At 35.3% G+C, this 16152-nt stretch overlaps 3 protein-coding genes across 4 annotated transcripts; 2 read left to right on the plus strand and 1 right to left on the minus strand.

The window, feature by feature from the left end:
• Positions 1-755: 755 nt before the first annotated feature.
• Positions 756-6239, plus strand: LOC110609157 (probable protein phosphatase 2C 46). Of its 2 annotated transcripts, XM_021748526.2 has the most exons (6): positions 756-975; positions 1083-1156; positions 1548-1960; positions 2171-2538; positions 4609-4845; positions 5587-6239. In XM_021748526.2, the coding sequence occupies exons 3-6, from the start codon at positions 1642-1644 to the stop codon at positions 5845-5847; spliced, it is 1185 nt and encodes a 394-aa protein (XP_021604218.1). In that variant the 5' UTR covers positions 756-975; positions 1083-1156; positions 1548-1641; the 3' UTR covers positions 5848-6239. The 2 variants fall into 2 exon arrangements, with proteins under 2 accessions (XP_021604218.1, XP_021604217.1); XM_021748525.2 differs by having other exon boundaries at positions 756-1156.
• Positions 6240-9035: 2796 nt separating this feature from the next.
• Positions 9036-12794, plus strand: LOC110605437 (protein ALTERED PHOSPHATE STARVATION RESPONSE 1). The gene is made up of 4 exons (XM_021744030.2): positions 9036-10471; positions 10967-11187; positions 11499-11722; positions 11809-12794. Exons 1-4 carry the CDS (start codon positions 9529-9531, stop codon positions 12641-12643), a joined length of 2223 nt encoding a protein of 740 aa, XP_021599722.1. The 5' UTR covers positions 9036-9528; the 3' UTR covers positions 12644-12794.
• Positions 12795-12852: 58 nt separating this feature from the next.
• Positions 12853-15424, minus strand: LOC110608784 (probable serine/threonine-protein kinase PBL7). The gene is made up of 7 exons (XM_021748079.2): positions 14949-15424; positions 14595-14798; positions 14382-14450; positions 14231-14299; positions 13980-14042; positions 13579-13901; positions 12853-13468 (listed from the first exon to the last, which is right to left on the minus strand). The coding sequence occupies exons 1-7, from the start codon at positions 15136-15138 to the stop codon at positions 13007-13009; spliced, it is 1380 nt and encodes a 459-aa protein (XP_021603771.2). The 5' UTR covers positions 15139-15424; the 3' UTR covers positions 12853-13006.
• Between the last annotated feature and the right edge of the window lie 728 nt (positions 15425-16152).

Genomic DNA, 16152 nt, shown 5'->3' on the forward strand with positions numbered 1-16152 from the left:
ATCAGTAAATTAGAGCGTATAAAAAAAATACAATTTTTACTCTTTTTTTCAAATATATATATATAACTGATATTTTATTTATTTTATTTTATTTATTTAAATAAATAAATAACTTTTTTATATTAAATTAATAATGATATATTTATTTTAATAGTGAATAAAATATAAATAAAATAATATTAGCTATCAACTATGGGTAAATGCCTTCTGCAATTAAATCAAACAATTTCTAAATTTATTATTGTTTGTTTAATCTTTTTTTTAACTGCAAAATTACATTAAAGCTCAAAAGGTAAATGTACAAATTAATAATCTACAAGACCCGTCTAGACATTTAATCAAGCCCTTTCAAAAAAATAACTCAGAAAATCAATTCAACACCCAACAAATCAAACCATCATCAATAATTTTAAATTTGTTTTCAAAATTATGCAAACAAATTCCGGTGGTCTAAAAAAAGAAAGTCTAAATGTTAGCAATTGTAATTTTTACAACAAGACAATGACAATGTAAAAAAAAAAAATCTTTTTTTTTAATATAACTAAAAATTTTGGACTCTCAATTTCATTTTTAATAAGAAAAAGTCCCCAACTACTCATCTAAATACTTAAGGCTTAAAGTATGATTTTTTTTTAAAATTTAATTAGATAGACCTATAAATAATCTTATAGACTTAAATATAATTAATAATTTTGTTTAATTTATATTGTATTTTTGGATTTACTAGGCTTATATAGCAGCACAGGTTACCGGCTTGAAGTCGTCTACTTGTTGGTTTTCTTTGAGAGGGGGGACTTTTGTCTGCTCAGAAAGATCAAAACTCAAAGTTATTTTGCAGTTCCTTCGATTGCACTGATTGACAAATCATCTCCTTCTCAATCATCTCAATCCTTTTTCTCTACTTTACCCACCAAGAAAAGAACATAACCCAGAAGTTAAAAAGAGTACAAAGCACGAGAAAATTCAAGAAGCCAAGTGAACTTTGTCCTTTTTTTTTTTAATCTATTTACTGTTTTGATCCGATGGATCTATAGATCTAACCTTCTATTCTATACCTACATGTATTTCTCTGTTTCCTTTAGATCTCCATCCTTTTCATCTGCTGTAATTCAGTAGCTGACCAGAGACTGCGCCGCAGATAAGCTTACTTTCTATTGTGAGTTTCTCTTTATTTTTCTGCCTCTTTATGTTACTGGTTATTTAGTTCCAAATCCTTTCCGTTGTTGGGCTCTAAATCACTCAGGAATTTTGTATGTGCTGCAGTGATTATCTGTATGATTTATGACTCTGAAGTGGGGAATGTGGACTTACATTTGACCCTCTTCTTCATCTTCTTCTTTTTCTTTTTTGTTTGCATTTAACCAACCCATGTTAAATTTTTCTGAGCAGTATTAGCATAGGGTTAATGGTCATTTTGCTGTTTTAAGTGGATATGGATGTTGGGTTTCTATTTCAGGCATCAATTTTTCTTAGTAATGTAATGGCTGATGAAATTTAGGATGGAAGCTTCAGTTTTATTCATTTAATAGCGTGTCTTTGAATTGTAGGGGGAAGACTGGTGGAATTTATTGGAAGAAGGAAAGCTATTGCATCCAATTTTGGATGTGGCGAAATCGGAGGTTGGCCTCGGTGAGATGAGGGATGTTATCAAGGTTGATGAACTTTTTGAGGGCCTGCTGGCAGCCGTCCTCAGAACGTTATGTCCACGCAGGTTCCGATGCAGCAGGCCGGCAAGATGGGCTCCTTTGGTACAAAGACACTGGGCAGCACCTGAGTGGTGAATTCTCTATGGCTGTTGTGCAGGCAAATAATTTACTTGAGGATCAGAGCCAGCTTGAGTCTGGTCCCTTGAGCACTCTTGAGTCTGGCCCATATGGCACCTTCGTTGGAATATATGATGGTCATGGAGGGCCAGAGACATCACGTTACATTAATGATCATCTGTTTCAGCATCTAAAGAGTAAGAAACCAAAACCCTTGTGGTGCTTCTCACATTAGAATGTTTTTTTGCACATAACTGCACCTTCAGTTGCGTTTGCTATTCTGGAATATGGATTGATACATTAAAAGAATAATAAAAGCTGCTCTTTACTTTTTGTCCATAATCTAGTGCCTTTTGTTTCTCTTGCAATTCGTTGTTGAGAATCCCGCCTAACGTTGGAGTTTGCAGGGTTCACCTCAGAACATCAATCTATGTCTGTAGATGTGATAAAAAAAGCATATCAGGCAACGGAAGAGGGATTTCTTTCTCTTGTCACTAAACAGTGGCCTATGAAGCCTCAAATTGCAGCAGTTGGATCTTGTTGTCTGGTGGGTGTCATTTGTGGGGGTACCCTCTATACTGCCAACCTTGGTGATTCACGTACTGTCCTTGGTAGGCTCGTCAAAGCAACTGGGGAGGTTCTTGCCATCCAGTTGTCATCAGAGCATAATGTGGCCATAGAGTCTGTCAGACAGGAGATGCATTCTATGCACCCAGATGATTCGCAGATAGTGGTTTTGAAACATAATGTATGGCGAGTAAAAGGCCTGATACAGGTAATATCTGCTTGGATAATTGTGGTAGAAGTTTTATATGACTGACCCTTTATAATTCATCTTCTCTTGATATCCTATTGCCAGTTTTAGTGTCAAAAAATTCAAATGGAAAACTTTTCTATTTGAATGCTGAGAAAATATTTCGAACTGCTGGAAGAAGATTTAGTATATATTTTAAATAATCAAATTCCTTTGTTGGTGACTTTATTTATTTATTTATTTTGCGAAGTGGATATGGTTTGAGAATTTGGGGCTCTCTTGTTTCAGTGTTCATGGTGCCTAATCACTGTTATGATTTAATGGATGAAGCAAGGGCTGGCACCAGGTGCCGAATACTTCTAAGGATCTTCAAATAATCAATTGTTTTAACTAATAATGCTGGATATCATGTTCACTTTTCTTATATTATGGGAAGTTGCAATGCTTTAACATAAATTGATTAGTGTCCTGCTGTGATAGTGGGAGCTTTGGGTGCGATGGAGATGTACCCTCACCAGTTACCATTAAACCTCATGATAGGGGAAGGAATTAATCTATATTTATTGTGGGTTTTTAGATTCTAAACAAGTAGGGAGAGACTTCAGTTGCTATGTGCTTAAGTCATGATCTCTAACAAGGGGATAGGATGATTCTTGAGTGTAATCGATATGGATATGACCAAGTAATTAGAAGAGAAGAAAAAAGTTGTCATATCTTAACCTTTAATCTTATATTTAAGCAAAAAAAATATAATTTAATGAATAGTGTGATTCGGCTTTTCAGAAAACTAAAGGATATCAAAATCATCTATTGGCATGATCAAGGAGCAAACTAGTCTTAAACTGATACTAAAAAGAGAAAATCCAGCCACATTATGCTCATATTTGCAGTTGTCAATATGCTGGATTAATTACTTTTTCTTGACTGCAATGAGATATTGAATACTGTACGAAGATGGTGAAGATTTGACACATTTTAATTTGTACTGCATACTGGAATGATAAATTCAGGGAGAGACTAGATTAATGCAATTTTAAAGTTTAGTGCAGCTATCATGCCAGGAAGCTTTATATAAAGAACAACTTTTAACGGCTGATAATGCTTTAGCAAATGTGAGTTAACAACACAGGAATACTTGGTGTAACAAGTTCTCCAATGGTCTCCAAGTGCAAGATTCCTGTATTAGGAGTGTTTTGACCTTTATAAACTATAATAGAGTATGCATAGTATTGAAATGATGAAAGGTGCTGCTTGTGGTATTATCAAAGCTGAAAAACTGTTTTCATGTTTATTACATAGTTTGGCTATTTTGACATATTTGCAAGCTAACATGTAGCGTTTTCTTGAAGATTGCACAATAGTAGTTGGGATAAATTACTAAAAGATCCCTGTGTTTATCTAAATCAACTGCATAATCCATAATTTTTTACAACCAAATTAGAATGTCTCTGTATTTTGTGAAATCAAAATTTTTAGTCTTTTTGATTAGATAAAACATTAGTCAACTTGTTTTAATCTTGAATATTTATATTATTTAGCCTCTATAATTTTAACTATCCATTACTTTTAATCTTTGTAATTTTAATTATCAATGCTATTTATTCCCTTTAATCGATGTTAAAATAAGTTGGCTAACATTTTTTCTTCTAAAATATAATAGAAAGATTAAAGAGCTTGATTTACAAAGTACAAGAACATTTTAATTGGATTTTTAAACAATACGGGATAAGTAGTTAATTTTGACAAACTACAGGGGCCTAATAGTATTTTATCGAAATGGTTAAGGTGAAGATTAAAAGGTTGATGAACTGGCAATATCATTTTTTTTTCCCATTTGCATAAAGATGAGTATCACTGAACTATTGAAAGTGGAAGATCATATTGTGCTATATATGTGTGCACACACCACACGGAGAACTGGTTGTTTCTTGCTTTTCTTTTTGGATAACTTAGGAGTTAATATGTAATGTTGGCTCTAAGATTGCATAATCTTTTTTATATATATTTTTTGCAATATGTGTTTGGGTGCATATACGAGTGCATGGACACGTATAATGAGCTTTAATATTTATATATATTTTTGCATTGCAGGTTTCTAGATCCATCGGTGATGTATATCTAAAGAAGGCTGAATTTAACAGAGAGCCCTTGTATGCGAAGTTCCGCCTTCGCGAACCTTTTAAGAGGCCAATTTTAAGCTCTGAACCTTCGATTTCTGTGCATGAACTACAACCCCATGATCAATTCCTCATTTTCGCTTCTGATGGTCTTTGGGAGCACCTCAGCAATCAAGATGCTGTTGATATAGTTCAAAATCACCCACGTAATGTAAGAATCTCTATTTCAGCTCTCAGATTTTTTTTTTTTTCTTTTTGAAAAAAGTTAGATACTATATTTACATCACTGAATTTCAAAAGAGTGAAGATTAACAATGCACTGTTGCCTGTTTGGTAAACTTTGTCCTTTTGTTTGGAGAATAAGGAAATGCCAGTTACTAGCAAACCTTTCAACATGTATTGGGTCTTTATTTTGTGAACTTTGAGCACAATTTGTAATGTGGAGTACATGGTTCTACAATCTTCTCATTTTATGTTCAGTTCTTTGTTTTTTTACTGAATTTGTCAACATTCTTTTCCTCTGTAATTTTAAGAAAACTATAACCTGTAGTTTTGGCAGCCAGTTTTATTTTGTTATTATCTTTTTGGGGAAGAACTTTCTATATTTTTTATTTTTTACTATTTATTTATGTTTTCTTGAGATCTGAATTTCTGTTAGTTACTGAGTTTTAAAAAATCATTATTTTTATTCTTGATTAAATTGATTGATGAGGAATTTTATCACAATAGCATGTGCTTGCTGTTGTAGGCCATGTGCCCTTCTGTACTGTGCTGTTGTAGAATGGGCATTAAATTTGGAGGGCTTCTGTCATGTTCTATAAATTTATAAATAACTCTATTAGATGCTTGACACTGCTGACATTATGGAATATCTCTATCAGTATGCCCCATGTGTGCATAAGTGAGGAAGAAATCTTTCATCCAGTTGTTTCATATATTTATTTGAATGCAGGGAATTGCTAGGAGGCTTGTGAAGGCTGCCTTGCAGGAAGCTGCTAAAAAGAGAGAAATGAGATATTCAGATTTGAAGAAAATAGATCGAGGTGTCCGCCGCCATTTCCACGATGACATCACTGTCATAGTAGTGTTTCTGGACTCAAATCTTGTGAGCAGAGCCAGCTCAGTGAAAGGGCCTTCCATATCTGTTAGAGGGGGTGGAGTTACCCTACCTGCAAAAACCCTAGCTCCCTGTGGCACGCCAGTGGAAACATAATAGCGAGTAGCTGGCACTTGAGAATATTTCCCATATGCAGGACTCCTTAGAATTACTTTGGTACTAGCAAGAGAGGAGAAGGTGTTGCACTTTGATTAAATTTTAAATGTAGAATGTAAAATTTTAACTGAAGACATGTACTCGGGCACACGATATGAAAGAAAAAGAAAGCATCAAGGGAAAAAGGGAGCTGTAATTCATTCAACTCTCTTTTTCCCACCCTCTTTGGAGTTTTTAGTTTTTTGTAAATTATGTGAAACAGATGCCCTTAGGATCAGAATATTATGTACCTGTTTGTGCTTCCATGTTACGGAGTGGTTCTGTTGAACGGTTGGGATACTTTTTGGTTTTGGGGTAAAGTAATAATAGTGCGAAACCTTTGTTCTTTTGTATTTTTCCTGTGCAGTGCAGAGTTGAGCACTTCGTACCTAATATGAAGATTGAAGAACGCCTCATGCTCCAAAAAATGGATGAAGCAGAAGTGAGTATTGGAACATAAAGGATTTGGAATGGCTTGAATTATTCCCTGGTGGTTGCAAGTTTTTTCTGGGGGTGAAATTTGCAAGCAGGATCAGGAATAAAATGCTAAATTAACATTTAAGGTAATCGACGTATTGAAATCATATGCAGGCAGGAGAAATCAAATTTCTTTAATTGTAACCGACTTCTCTCATCTCTATAAATTTCCAAGAGAAGTCGAGGGAGCATATTCACGTTAACCCATTAGAGTAGAGGCCCCACTTCTTTACTCGTTATCCCTTTTCTTATCACTCTTTAGGCACAATTCTCGATATAATAACACCAATAATTTTTTATCAAAGGAATGATTATATTAAACTTCAAAGTTTGGAATAGAAAAAAATATATTGTTAAATTGCATCAAAAATTAACAACAAAGAAATTATTATGGAAATACTTCTTGACTAATGAGTGTGTTTCTATATTTCCAATTTTATTGATATGGTCAAAGGTTGTTGAAAATAAATTTCTGATTATACATAAAATTTTGTTTTAATTAAATTATTCAACTTACTAAAGTTTTTTTTTAAATAAAATTAAATAAGAGATTAGTAGTAATTGTCCACATAATTGAGCAGGTTTTAGCATAGGCATAGCCTTTAGTCAAGTCAGGGGCCAATGTGGTACACTATTCACTGTCAACTGGTGGGGTAGCCTGGTCTTCATGTTTTCAGCTTTTCCAATCGGAATTATGACTCCCAAAAAAAAAAAAAAAAACAAATCGGAATTATGCATTTAAGTCTAATAAAATACCAGAAACCACTAAATCTTCCTATTCATGTTAGATGAGATGTCGGAAAGTTCAAACAGACATGCTCAGCTAAGAAAAAATTTAGCCCAAGAGTCTATGATTTTAGTTTATAATATTTAAAAATTTAATATTGCTTCCATTTATTTTTTAATATTATAAACTACATAAATGTTGTCTTATAATTTATAAATCTATATTTTAGTAATTGATATTGTATAACAAATATTACCGTTGTAATTTATGTAAAAATTTCAAAAAGGCTAAATAAAAAAAATTAAGAGAATTACATTTAGATTTTTAAAAAATTTATTAGTTAATTTTTAAATTTAATTAAAATATTGCGCATTATCTACAAATATTATTTTAAGTTTTTCTGTTATATTTTCTATTAGTCAAGGAAAAGAATTTGATGCACAAAATTTCCCTATCTCTACTGCACTACTAGTCCAAGTATTCCATGTGTCGTTTACCTAAAGAACATCTTGCAGAATGGATTAATTTTTTACACTTTGTCTAGCCGTTGGGATGTATCGCTTACCAAAAGATTCATCTTGCAGAATGAATCATTTTTTCACACTTTGTCCAATCATCAGACCGTTGAATGCATTAGCAGGTCTACGAGCACTACTAGTCCAAGTATTCTGTGTCGTTTACTCAAAGATTCATCTTGCAGAATGGGTTAATTTTTTACACTTTGTCTAGCCGTCAGGCCGTATCGCCTACCAAAAAATTCATTCTGCAGAATGAGTCAATTTTTCACACTTTGTCCAGTCGTCAGGCCGTTGAATGCATTAGCAAGTCTACGAGCCAGATTGATTGTCAAGCCCAACAAGCAGCTGGCGGATGGATGAGGGACAACACTGCTGCAAGTGAGGTCGAACGGGCCAATCCCATAGGCCTACGAAGAACAATTGTAGAAATTCTCTCGAAGTTATTAGAAGGCGCGCGGCTAACCTCGAGCTAGCGGCCTATCACAGGCCAGCCAGCACAAGAAGGCTCCAGATTGTCCTAAAAAACTCCAGCGCACGCCAAAAGCTTTCAGACCGAGCAAAAAAGGCTATAGAATTTAGCAAGTCTCTACCACAAATTGTAAAAATCTTCTGAAAATTTCTCAATCATTCTAGACAATTACTATATATAGAATTTTTTAAAATTTTTTAAATTTATAAATATTATAGCTACCCTTATTTTTTACTATATGAGAATTATAAAGCAATCACACACTTATAAAACTCTCTTTGAAAGTTAATATACTTTCTTTATTATAATTCAGTCACATTTTTCTCTCTCACTTCGCACCCACATTTTATAAGTCAATTTCTTGCAAGCCAACCAAAGCTTTCAAGGTTGACTAGGCTACTTATTTGGGAAGTTAGTCGGTGCCACACAAGAAGAAGCACTTGAAGTATAAATGAGTATGTGACACATGGCACATGAGCATGGCTCCAACCTTTATCACACCCACAATTTATATACCCAGAAAACAACTAAAACAACAAAAATTGGATTACCACAAATTTAATCAGGTGATTATAACCTAGCTTAAACAACAATCGACAACTACTCCATTAATTGACGAGCAAGAAGATGATCGATAAATTCGATTGTCTTCAAAATTATAATAAGTTAAAAGCTATACAGGGTTGTAAATCTAATCAAATAAAGACTGACTATCAATTATAAAAATTTTATGCAATTCAATCCTCGTCATCAACTCTCCATTGGAGAGACCTTAATAGGGCTTTCTCACGAAGTATGATAATTATTACTTTTTTAAAAAATAATATATTTACATCAAATCCTAAGAAAATAAAGACACAACTTTCTCCCTCTTTATTTTACCATCTTTTGAGCTCTTAAGTAATTTTCTTGGACTTTTCTTCCTTATTTTCTTTCTCTTATCAGTAGCCTTCTCCTAATCACCAGCTAGCGTCTACACTCTACAGCAAAAGGAGGAAGGAAAATCTACAAAAATCTATCTGAATATGGCAATGAAATAAATGGAATATCTTATTACGGACAGCAATCACTTTTCTTACTGTTAAAGAGAGTGACCCAAAATCACCCAATGCACAAGCCCTGATTTTTGGTGCCGATAACCAGTCTATCATCTCTCATCCTCTGACAATGCCCAGCTGTTCTTTTTCAGCTTTACCTGATAGACCCTTCAATCTAAGCTAAATTCCAAACTTAATCACCTCCTCCATTCTCATCACCCACCACTCTTTCTTGTTTCTATCAGTTACTATCTGCTGATGTTATAATTCTCTTATCTTCTCTTCAACATTTGCAGTACTGCCTTTCTGCCACGGCTTATCTCAAAGTCCCTCCGTTTTAGCAAAAGCTCACCATTGTTTCACGGGCAAGACGAAAACCTCTTCTTTTTTCCACCAGGAGGACTTCATAAAGAGATGGGGTGTGGTCTGTCAAAGCAAGATGAAGAAGATGATGTTGTGTCCTTGTGTAGAGAAAGGAAACGGCTACTTAAGTTGGCTATGGAGAGAAGATATGCATTTGCAGACGCTCAGTTTAGGTATACTCAGTCTCTCTATGCAGTAGCAATGGCTTTGAGGTTGTTTGTGGCTAGACATTCTTCTCCATCTTCTCCTTTTCTTATCACTTTCCCTTCTACTACTTCTGCTAATGTTGACACCAACGAGACCTTTGCCACCAACACAATGTTTCTTCAACAGAGGCCAACTGAACCCAACCATGAAACCATTGCATGTCAGCCTTCTGATTCTAAAGGTTCTTTAGGCTTTAAGTTAGAGAAGAAAGTACAAGAAACCCAAGAAGATAATAATGATAATGCTGATCATGAGGAGATGGAATCCGGGGAAGGAGAAGATGAAAGTGAAAGTGAAGAAGGAGAAGAGCTTTGTAAGCACTTTTATGACGAGGATGGTCCACCAGTGCCATCACCACAGAGGGAATTTGGATGGGATTTTTTTTACCCATTTGATGAAATGAGATCAGAAGTTTTAAATGGGTTTAGTCAAAGCTCAGAGGAGGATTTGAGGGCTGTAAGAGAGAAAGAAGGGATTCCAGAGCTGGAAGAGGATGGAGGGAGGGTAATAAATGAGTGTGAAACTGTAAATTTGAAAAACTGTGATGTGGGTCACAAGAAGAATGGAATTATAGATATGAGAAGCGAAGATAACGGAAATGTCGTAGGCGAAGGGGAAAGTAAGAGATTGAGAGTGATCGATGAACCCGCAAACGGGAGGGAATTGCTGGAAGCATTGAAAGATATCGAGGACCATTTTTTCAGGGTTTATGATTCTGGTCTGGATATTTCAAGGATGCTAGAGGCCAACAGAGTACAATTGCAATCTGGTTTAGAGGAAATCAAAGGTGACTTCTTATTTTTCTTTCTTTTTTCTTCCAATTTTTGTTTTGTCTTTGTAATTTGTTGCTCTGTATATCTATATACATATATAGTTTGGTAACTTATAACGATTGACTGATAAAGTAAGTCTATGGCTCCATGAAGTGTAGCATTGTAAGCTATGTCACTGATTTTTTAGAAAACTATAACTTGTGTAATCTGAGATAAGTAGTATCATAAACGTGAAAATAGAAAGAAAATGGGTAAATTTACAGTTGTCTCAAATTATCTTGTTCTTGTGATGTAAGCACAATGATAATAAAAGTTGTCTATTGATCCTGCTGTTTTAGGTGAAATCTATTTGATTTTCTTTCACTGCCCGCTACTAGTTTTCCATTTGGTAATTGTTGTCCTCACTTTTTTTTTCTGTCCTTTTTTAAGTTCTTACATAAACTGTGAGAAAATGGAAATCCCCATCCCCCCCTCCTTTTTCCTTCTTCAACCTTGATGTTTGGATGCAGAGAGCTCGAATAAGCTCATCAGATCAATTACAAGGAGTCGCTCCACCTCATCTCGGTCTTCCTCCTGTAAAAGTCTCCTTTCATCTAGTTCTACAAGTTCTTCAATGTGGTCAGAGTTCAAGACTGATCTATATGATGACTATGGATTGGAAGCAGGGAGCCATTCGTTGACTCTAGGGAGGTTATATGCTTGGGAGAAGAAGCTTTACATGGAGGTGAAGGTAATGGCGTCTTGATGATGCTCTTTCTTTGTATCTGTGATGTTCATTGCGTTCAATATTTGAAGTTTGCTTCTAAAATGTTCAAATAAATGACACTGATACAAATTTTAACATTGACATTCAACTGTCCTATCATTCATGGAATTCGGTTCGTTAGATGTCAAGGCATGAAACTCAATATTCCTGCCTCGGTGTTCTTTTACTTGATGATTCTGTGCAGCAATATCTGTCTTATTGCTATGATTGCCAATTGCTTGACATCTCTTCTTAGCGTTTACGTAAATCCTTAAAAATGTTACAATGATGGGCAGGCTGGAGACCAGACCAGGAAAATTTATCAGCGAAAATGCTCTCGTTTGAGGCACCTGGATGCTACGGTAGATGACTTCGGCTCCAGGGATAAATCTGCAACTGAAGTAAAAGAATTACATTCCAAGATCTCAGTTGCAATAAGAAGTGTGGAGTCCATCTCCAACAGAATAGAGAAATTGAGAGATGAAGAATTGCAGCCACAACTGCTTGAGCTGCTACATGGGTAAGAAACAAGGTGTTAGAAATTATTGCAAGGAGCTGAAGTTATGATTTAGCTGTTTGATGACTTTGATTCTTCCACTTATGCAGCCTGATAAGAAACTGGAAGATAATGTTGGAATCGCATGAAACTCAAACCCGAGTCATGCTTGAAGTGAAATTCTTCAACTGCCCAGCTTATGGAAAGTTCTGTAATGACTCTCACCGTCTCGCCACTCTTCAGCTTGAGGCAGAACTTGATAATTGGCGTGCTTGCTTTGCTGCATATGTAACTACTCAGAAGGCCTACATTGAAGCTCTTGGTGGTTGGTTGTCCAAGTTCATTGCTCCTGAAGTTGAATTCTATTCTAGTGGGAAGTCTTCATTCCCACCATGTAGAATTAATGGGCCAGCCTTGCTAGTAACCTGTCACAATTGGTTAGCTTGGCTGGAAAAACTGCCCGATAAGGCTGTGACATATGCCATGAAAAGCTTTGTGAAGGATATTCATGCCCTGTGGAATCAACAAGGAAAAGAGCAACAGCAAAAGAGAAAGGTTGATGGCCTAGCCACAGAACTTGAGAGGAAGGCCTTGGCATTCCAAAGAGCAGAAAGGAGAATCCTCGGATGCAAGATTTCTGAGCAAGAATCACAAGTCATTATCCGTAATCACATCGAGTACTTGGCAGAAGGGAAAAATCTTTTGGATATGTTCAGGAAAAGTCTAGATGAAGAGAAGGAAAAACACCTGACTAACATGCAGGAGACCCAGCAAATCGCTGTAAGTGCATTTCAGACAGGGTTTTCTTCAGTTTTTGAGTCATTGGCCGAGTTTTCTGAAGCATCAATGAAAATGTATGCTGACCTTATAACATACAGTGCAGATCCAAAGACAGCAGAAAAAAATGATAGCGACCTATCCTATATGGATGGATTGTACTCTTAAGGTTCCTTTCTGAAAGGAATGATTGAAAATGTAAGAGTTGGAGAATCTCCAATCCTTGGTTTCTCAAAGATAAAATAGTATGTATAGAGAATCTGTCAAAGTATGTATAGCACGCTTTTGTTTATATATGGCAAAGGTTTTCTTTGTTGCATTGCCAAGTTTTTGCTTGCCAGTGAATATGTCTCAAAAATATAAAATGGAATTGAAGAAATTAAAACTGCTGCTAAAAAATATTGCTGAAATTAATACAGGTCTTTCTCATTTATGACATGTTGATATTGACGAATAAATTTCTTTTTCTTAATTTTACTGAGAGATTACAACAAAAAATCTCATGAAAAATTTACAGAGAAATACAGTAAATCACATATGTCCAATCGATGTCTTCTTTACCTTTTCCTCATCAATTTCTCTCAAATTGTCAATGTCGATGCTGACACTATCGACTTGAAAACACCTCAAGCTTGCACTTTGAAAGGAGAGGCTATCCATCTCTACACGAAACCGTTGAAATCCAACACCATCGATGCTGACAAAGCTCTGGGAAGACTCACAGTCTGTTGATCTTCGAGGTCCATGATCTGTGGATCGATAACAAGATGCCCGAGAACCCATTGAAGGTTCTCTGAAGCTATCTGTAGAATGTAAAGCCTGTTCTAGCTCCTGCCACACCTGTGCCATTTTAGGACGCTTTTTGGGATTTTGCTCTACGCATCTCAGACCAAGTTGCCCCATTTTTAGCATTATTTCCATGTTGCATGGTTCTGTCAGAAGATTTGCGTCTAATATTTCTGCTACGTCTCCCCTCTCTAAGCTAGGCCTTGCCTGCATTTTAAACAAGTTGAATATCTCAGACATTCAGACAACTTTTATATATAGAATTGAGAAGTCCTTGAGGAGACATCCAACGATAAATGTTCAGGATTTCTGCTTACCCATTCAATTATATGATAATTGGATTGGTTCCTGCTTGAATCAACCGCAGGCCTAGCAGAAACAAGTTGCAGAAGTATAACTCCAAAGCTATACACATCACTGAAGGGACTCAAATGAAAGCTGGAGCAATAAGCAGGATCAAGGTATCCTGGCGTCCCTTTAATCTGGCTGCTGACATGAGATTGATCTCCAATAGGCCCCAGTTTTACAAGTCCAAAATCCGAAACCTTGGCGTCAAAATCCTCTCCTACTAAAATGTTACTTGGTTTTATATCGCGATGGATTATGCTGGGCTTGACCCCGTCATGCAAATGAGCTATTCCTGCAAAATTTGCAGCAACAAAATCAGTAGTTTATTTGCATAAAATCACTTCCAGAAATTTGCAGAGAAAACACATACCTTTCGCTGCTCCAATTGCTATGTTTACTCTTTGCCTCCAAGTTAAGCTTCTCCTGCATTTTCCTACATTGTAATGAATCAAATATAGCATATTTCAACTTAGTTCTAATCCTAAACCAGCTGAAACCGGCCGTATGATTTCTTTTGCTTCCATTTCATCCAGTTAAAGGTTACAAATTTAGAAAGATATTTAGAACCATCCTTGGGATTTTTCTTTACTACAACAATATAGGTTACAGACAGGAGCTTACCTATAATGTACTCTAGCAGAGAACCATTTGGAACATACTCGTAGACCAAGAGTTTCGCCCTTTTGCCTCCTGTTTGAAGCACCATTCAACATATTTTAACATATCCTCTATAGAGAATAAGAAAAAGGTCTTATGGATATTATCCACATACCAGTTTCTTCACAAAATCCCACCAAACTTACAAGGTTCCTATGTTTAACTTGAGAAAGTAGCCTCACTTCTGTTTCAAGAAAAGCTCAAGATGGATTACTGAAAAGTGATAATCTTTTTTGAGTGTCTTTGTGCTTCTCCAATTCAACGAATATTTAAACTTGAAATAGAGAAACTAGAGTATATATAGAGAGAGAATGATGCTTATTATTACCATTTCTAAATTCTTCAACGCTTTGGAATGAATCAGCATGAGCTCTCTTAATTGCAAGAGTACCTTCTATTTCAAATGTTCCTTTGTAGACATTGCCAAATGCACCGGATCCCACCAGGCACTCTTCACTGAAATTATTGGTAGCCTTTTCCAGTTCTTCCAATTGAAAACACCTTAATGATAGTCCCTCATCTTTCAAACTTCCTAATTAATTTTCTCAGGACCACAGGTTATAATCCATCAGCAAATCGACATGAATAATCAAGAAAAATCGAAGTGATATATAATTTGCGCAGACAGTCAAGAATTCAAATTCTTGCTTCTCAGAAACAAGAGACAGAAATGGAAACTGACCTTTATGCTTCCACCGTTGTCTAAAAAGTGGACAAAGCCTTCTCCTGAAAAATAAGCATAATGAAGCAGCCACCATGGATACTGCAATGCCAATGATGAGAGCTCCCAATGCATGCTTGTGGTTTGCAGAATTGGACCCTTGAGGTGGTAATGCTGAATATGGCTCCGCCGCCAAATTCCCATTTGTCATCTTAACAGATCAAGAATGAAGTTGCTTTTACTCGGTAATAAAAATTGTTGAAGCTAATGTTTTCCCATTACTTGCCTTTTTTGTTTACTCTTGCTAAGCTCTTTTTGCATGAAATTTTGTTGGCAATAAGAGATGGGAACCAAAGGAGAGATAGAGATGGGGGAATATTGGAAATGAAATAGCTTTTAGTCACTAAAGATTGAAGGATTTGGTGCCGGCAGACCATTTTGTCCGAAAATAGTCAACTATTTTCTAAGAGTCGCTCTTCGTCGTGTCGTGTATTTGACTTTGTCTTCTCTCCGGACGGCATAAACGACATAAGAGCTTGGATTACAAAATCTATTAAAAGTTTTAAACAAAATTAATCATAATTTTACATAATATGTTATTAGCACATTGAATTGAATTAATTTATGCTTCTTTAAATTGACCTTTTATTTTGTTCATATGTGGGAATAGCACACCTCTCAAGATTTTATTTTGATATTCTGATATTTAAAAAATAAAATTTTATCCTATTTAATTTTGATCAAGAAAGATTTTTTTTTTTATTTACTAGTGACGTATAATTATTTTTCTGTTACAGTGTCATTTAAGTTGTACGTACAAACAAATCAAAGCACCTCTATATACTAGACAACCATTTAATTTCTCCCGACGCATATGCGAATAGAGTTGCGAAATAACTGGAGGCTATTATGTCTCATGGCATATTACAAGATTAGATTATTTTCTGTTAGACCCGTACTCATAATTGATTCGGCCTGCTTCACGTTATTAAATTAGGCCTTGTGTTATCGGATTAGTCTATTTGAGAATGACTCGATGAATTTTAATTTTATATTCTTTTTCTGAATTTTACTCGCCACCAAATATAATAAATTTGGGAGTCATCAAAATGTAATAAATTTAATTTAATGAATTATTATCTATAAAATAGTACATGACTCGACAAACTGTACAATATTAAAATATCAAACGACACATGAGAAAATAAAATTATAGCATGGCCTT

Source organism: Manihot esculenta, chromosome 2, assembly GCF_001659605.2.
Source record: "Manihot esculenta cultivar AM560-2 chromosome 2, M.esculenta_v8, whole genome shotgun sequence".
In the NCBI taxonomy this organism is placed as follows: domain Eukaryota; kingdom Viridiplantae; phylum Streptophyta; class Magnoliopsida; order Malpighiales; family Euphorbiaceae; genus Manihot; species Manihot esculenta.

Excerpts from the sequence above, each read along its gene's own strand:
- LOC110609157 (XM_021748525.2), top strand. The coding sequence starts at position 1,642 with ATGTTATCAAGGTTGATGAACTTTTTGAGGGCCTGCTGGCAGCCGTCC. Across the intron at positions 1,961-2,170 it reads TCTGTTTCAGCATCTAAAGA|GGTTCACCTCAGAACATCAA; the intron begins GTAAGAAACCAA and ends TGGAGTTTGCAG. Across the intron at positions 2,539-4,608 it reads GAGTAAAAGGCCTGATACAG|GTTTCTAGATCCATCGGTGA; the intron begins GTAATATCTGCT and ends TTTGCATTGCAG.
- LOC110605437 (XM_021744030.2), top strand. The coding sequence starts at position 9,529 with ATGGGGTGTGGTCTGTCAAAGCAAGATGAAGAAGATGATGTTGTGTCC. Across the intron at positions 10,472-10,966 it reads TGGTTTAGAGGAAATCAAAG|AGAGCTCGAATAAGCTCATC; the intron begins GTGACTTCTTAT and ends GTTTGGATGCAG. Across the intron at positions 11,188-11,498 it reads AGCTTTACATGGAGGTGAAG|GCTGGAGACCAGACCAGGAA; the intron begins GTAATGGCGTCT and ends AATGATGGGCAG.
- LOC110608784 (XM_021748079.2), bottom strand. The coding sequence starts at position 15,138 with ATGACAAATGGGAATTTGGCGGCGGAGCCATATTCAGCATTACCACCT. Across the intron at positions 13,902-13,979 it reads AGCAATTGGAGCAGCGAAAG|GAATAGCTCATTTGCATGAC; the intron begins GTATGTGTTTTC and ends CAAATTTTGCAG. Across the intron at positions 13,469-13,578 it reads ATTATCATATAATTGAATGG|GCAAGGCCTAGCTTAGAGAG; the intron begins GTAAGCAGAAAT and ends TTTAAAATGCAG.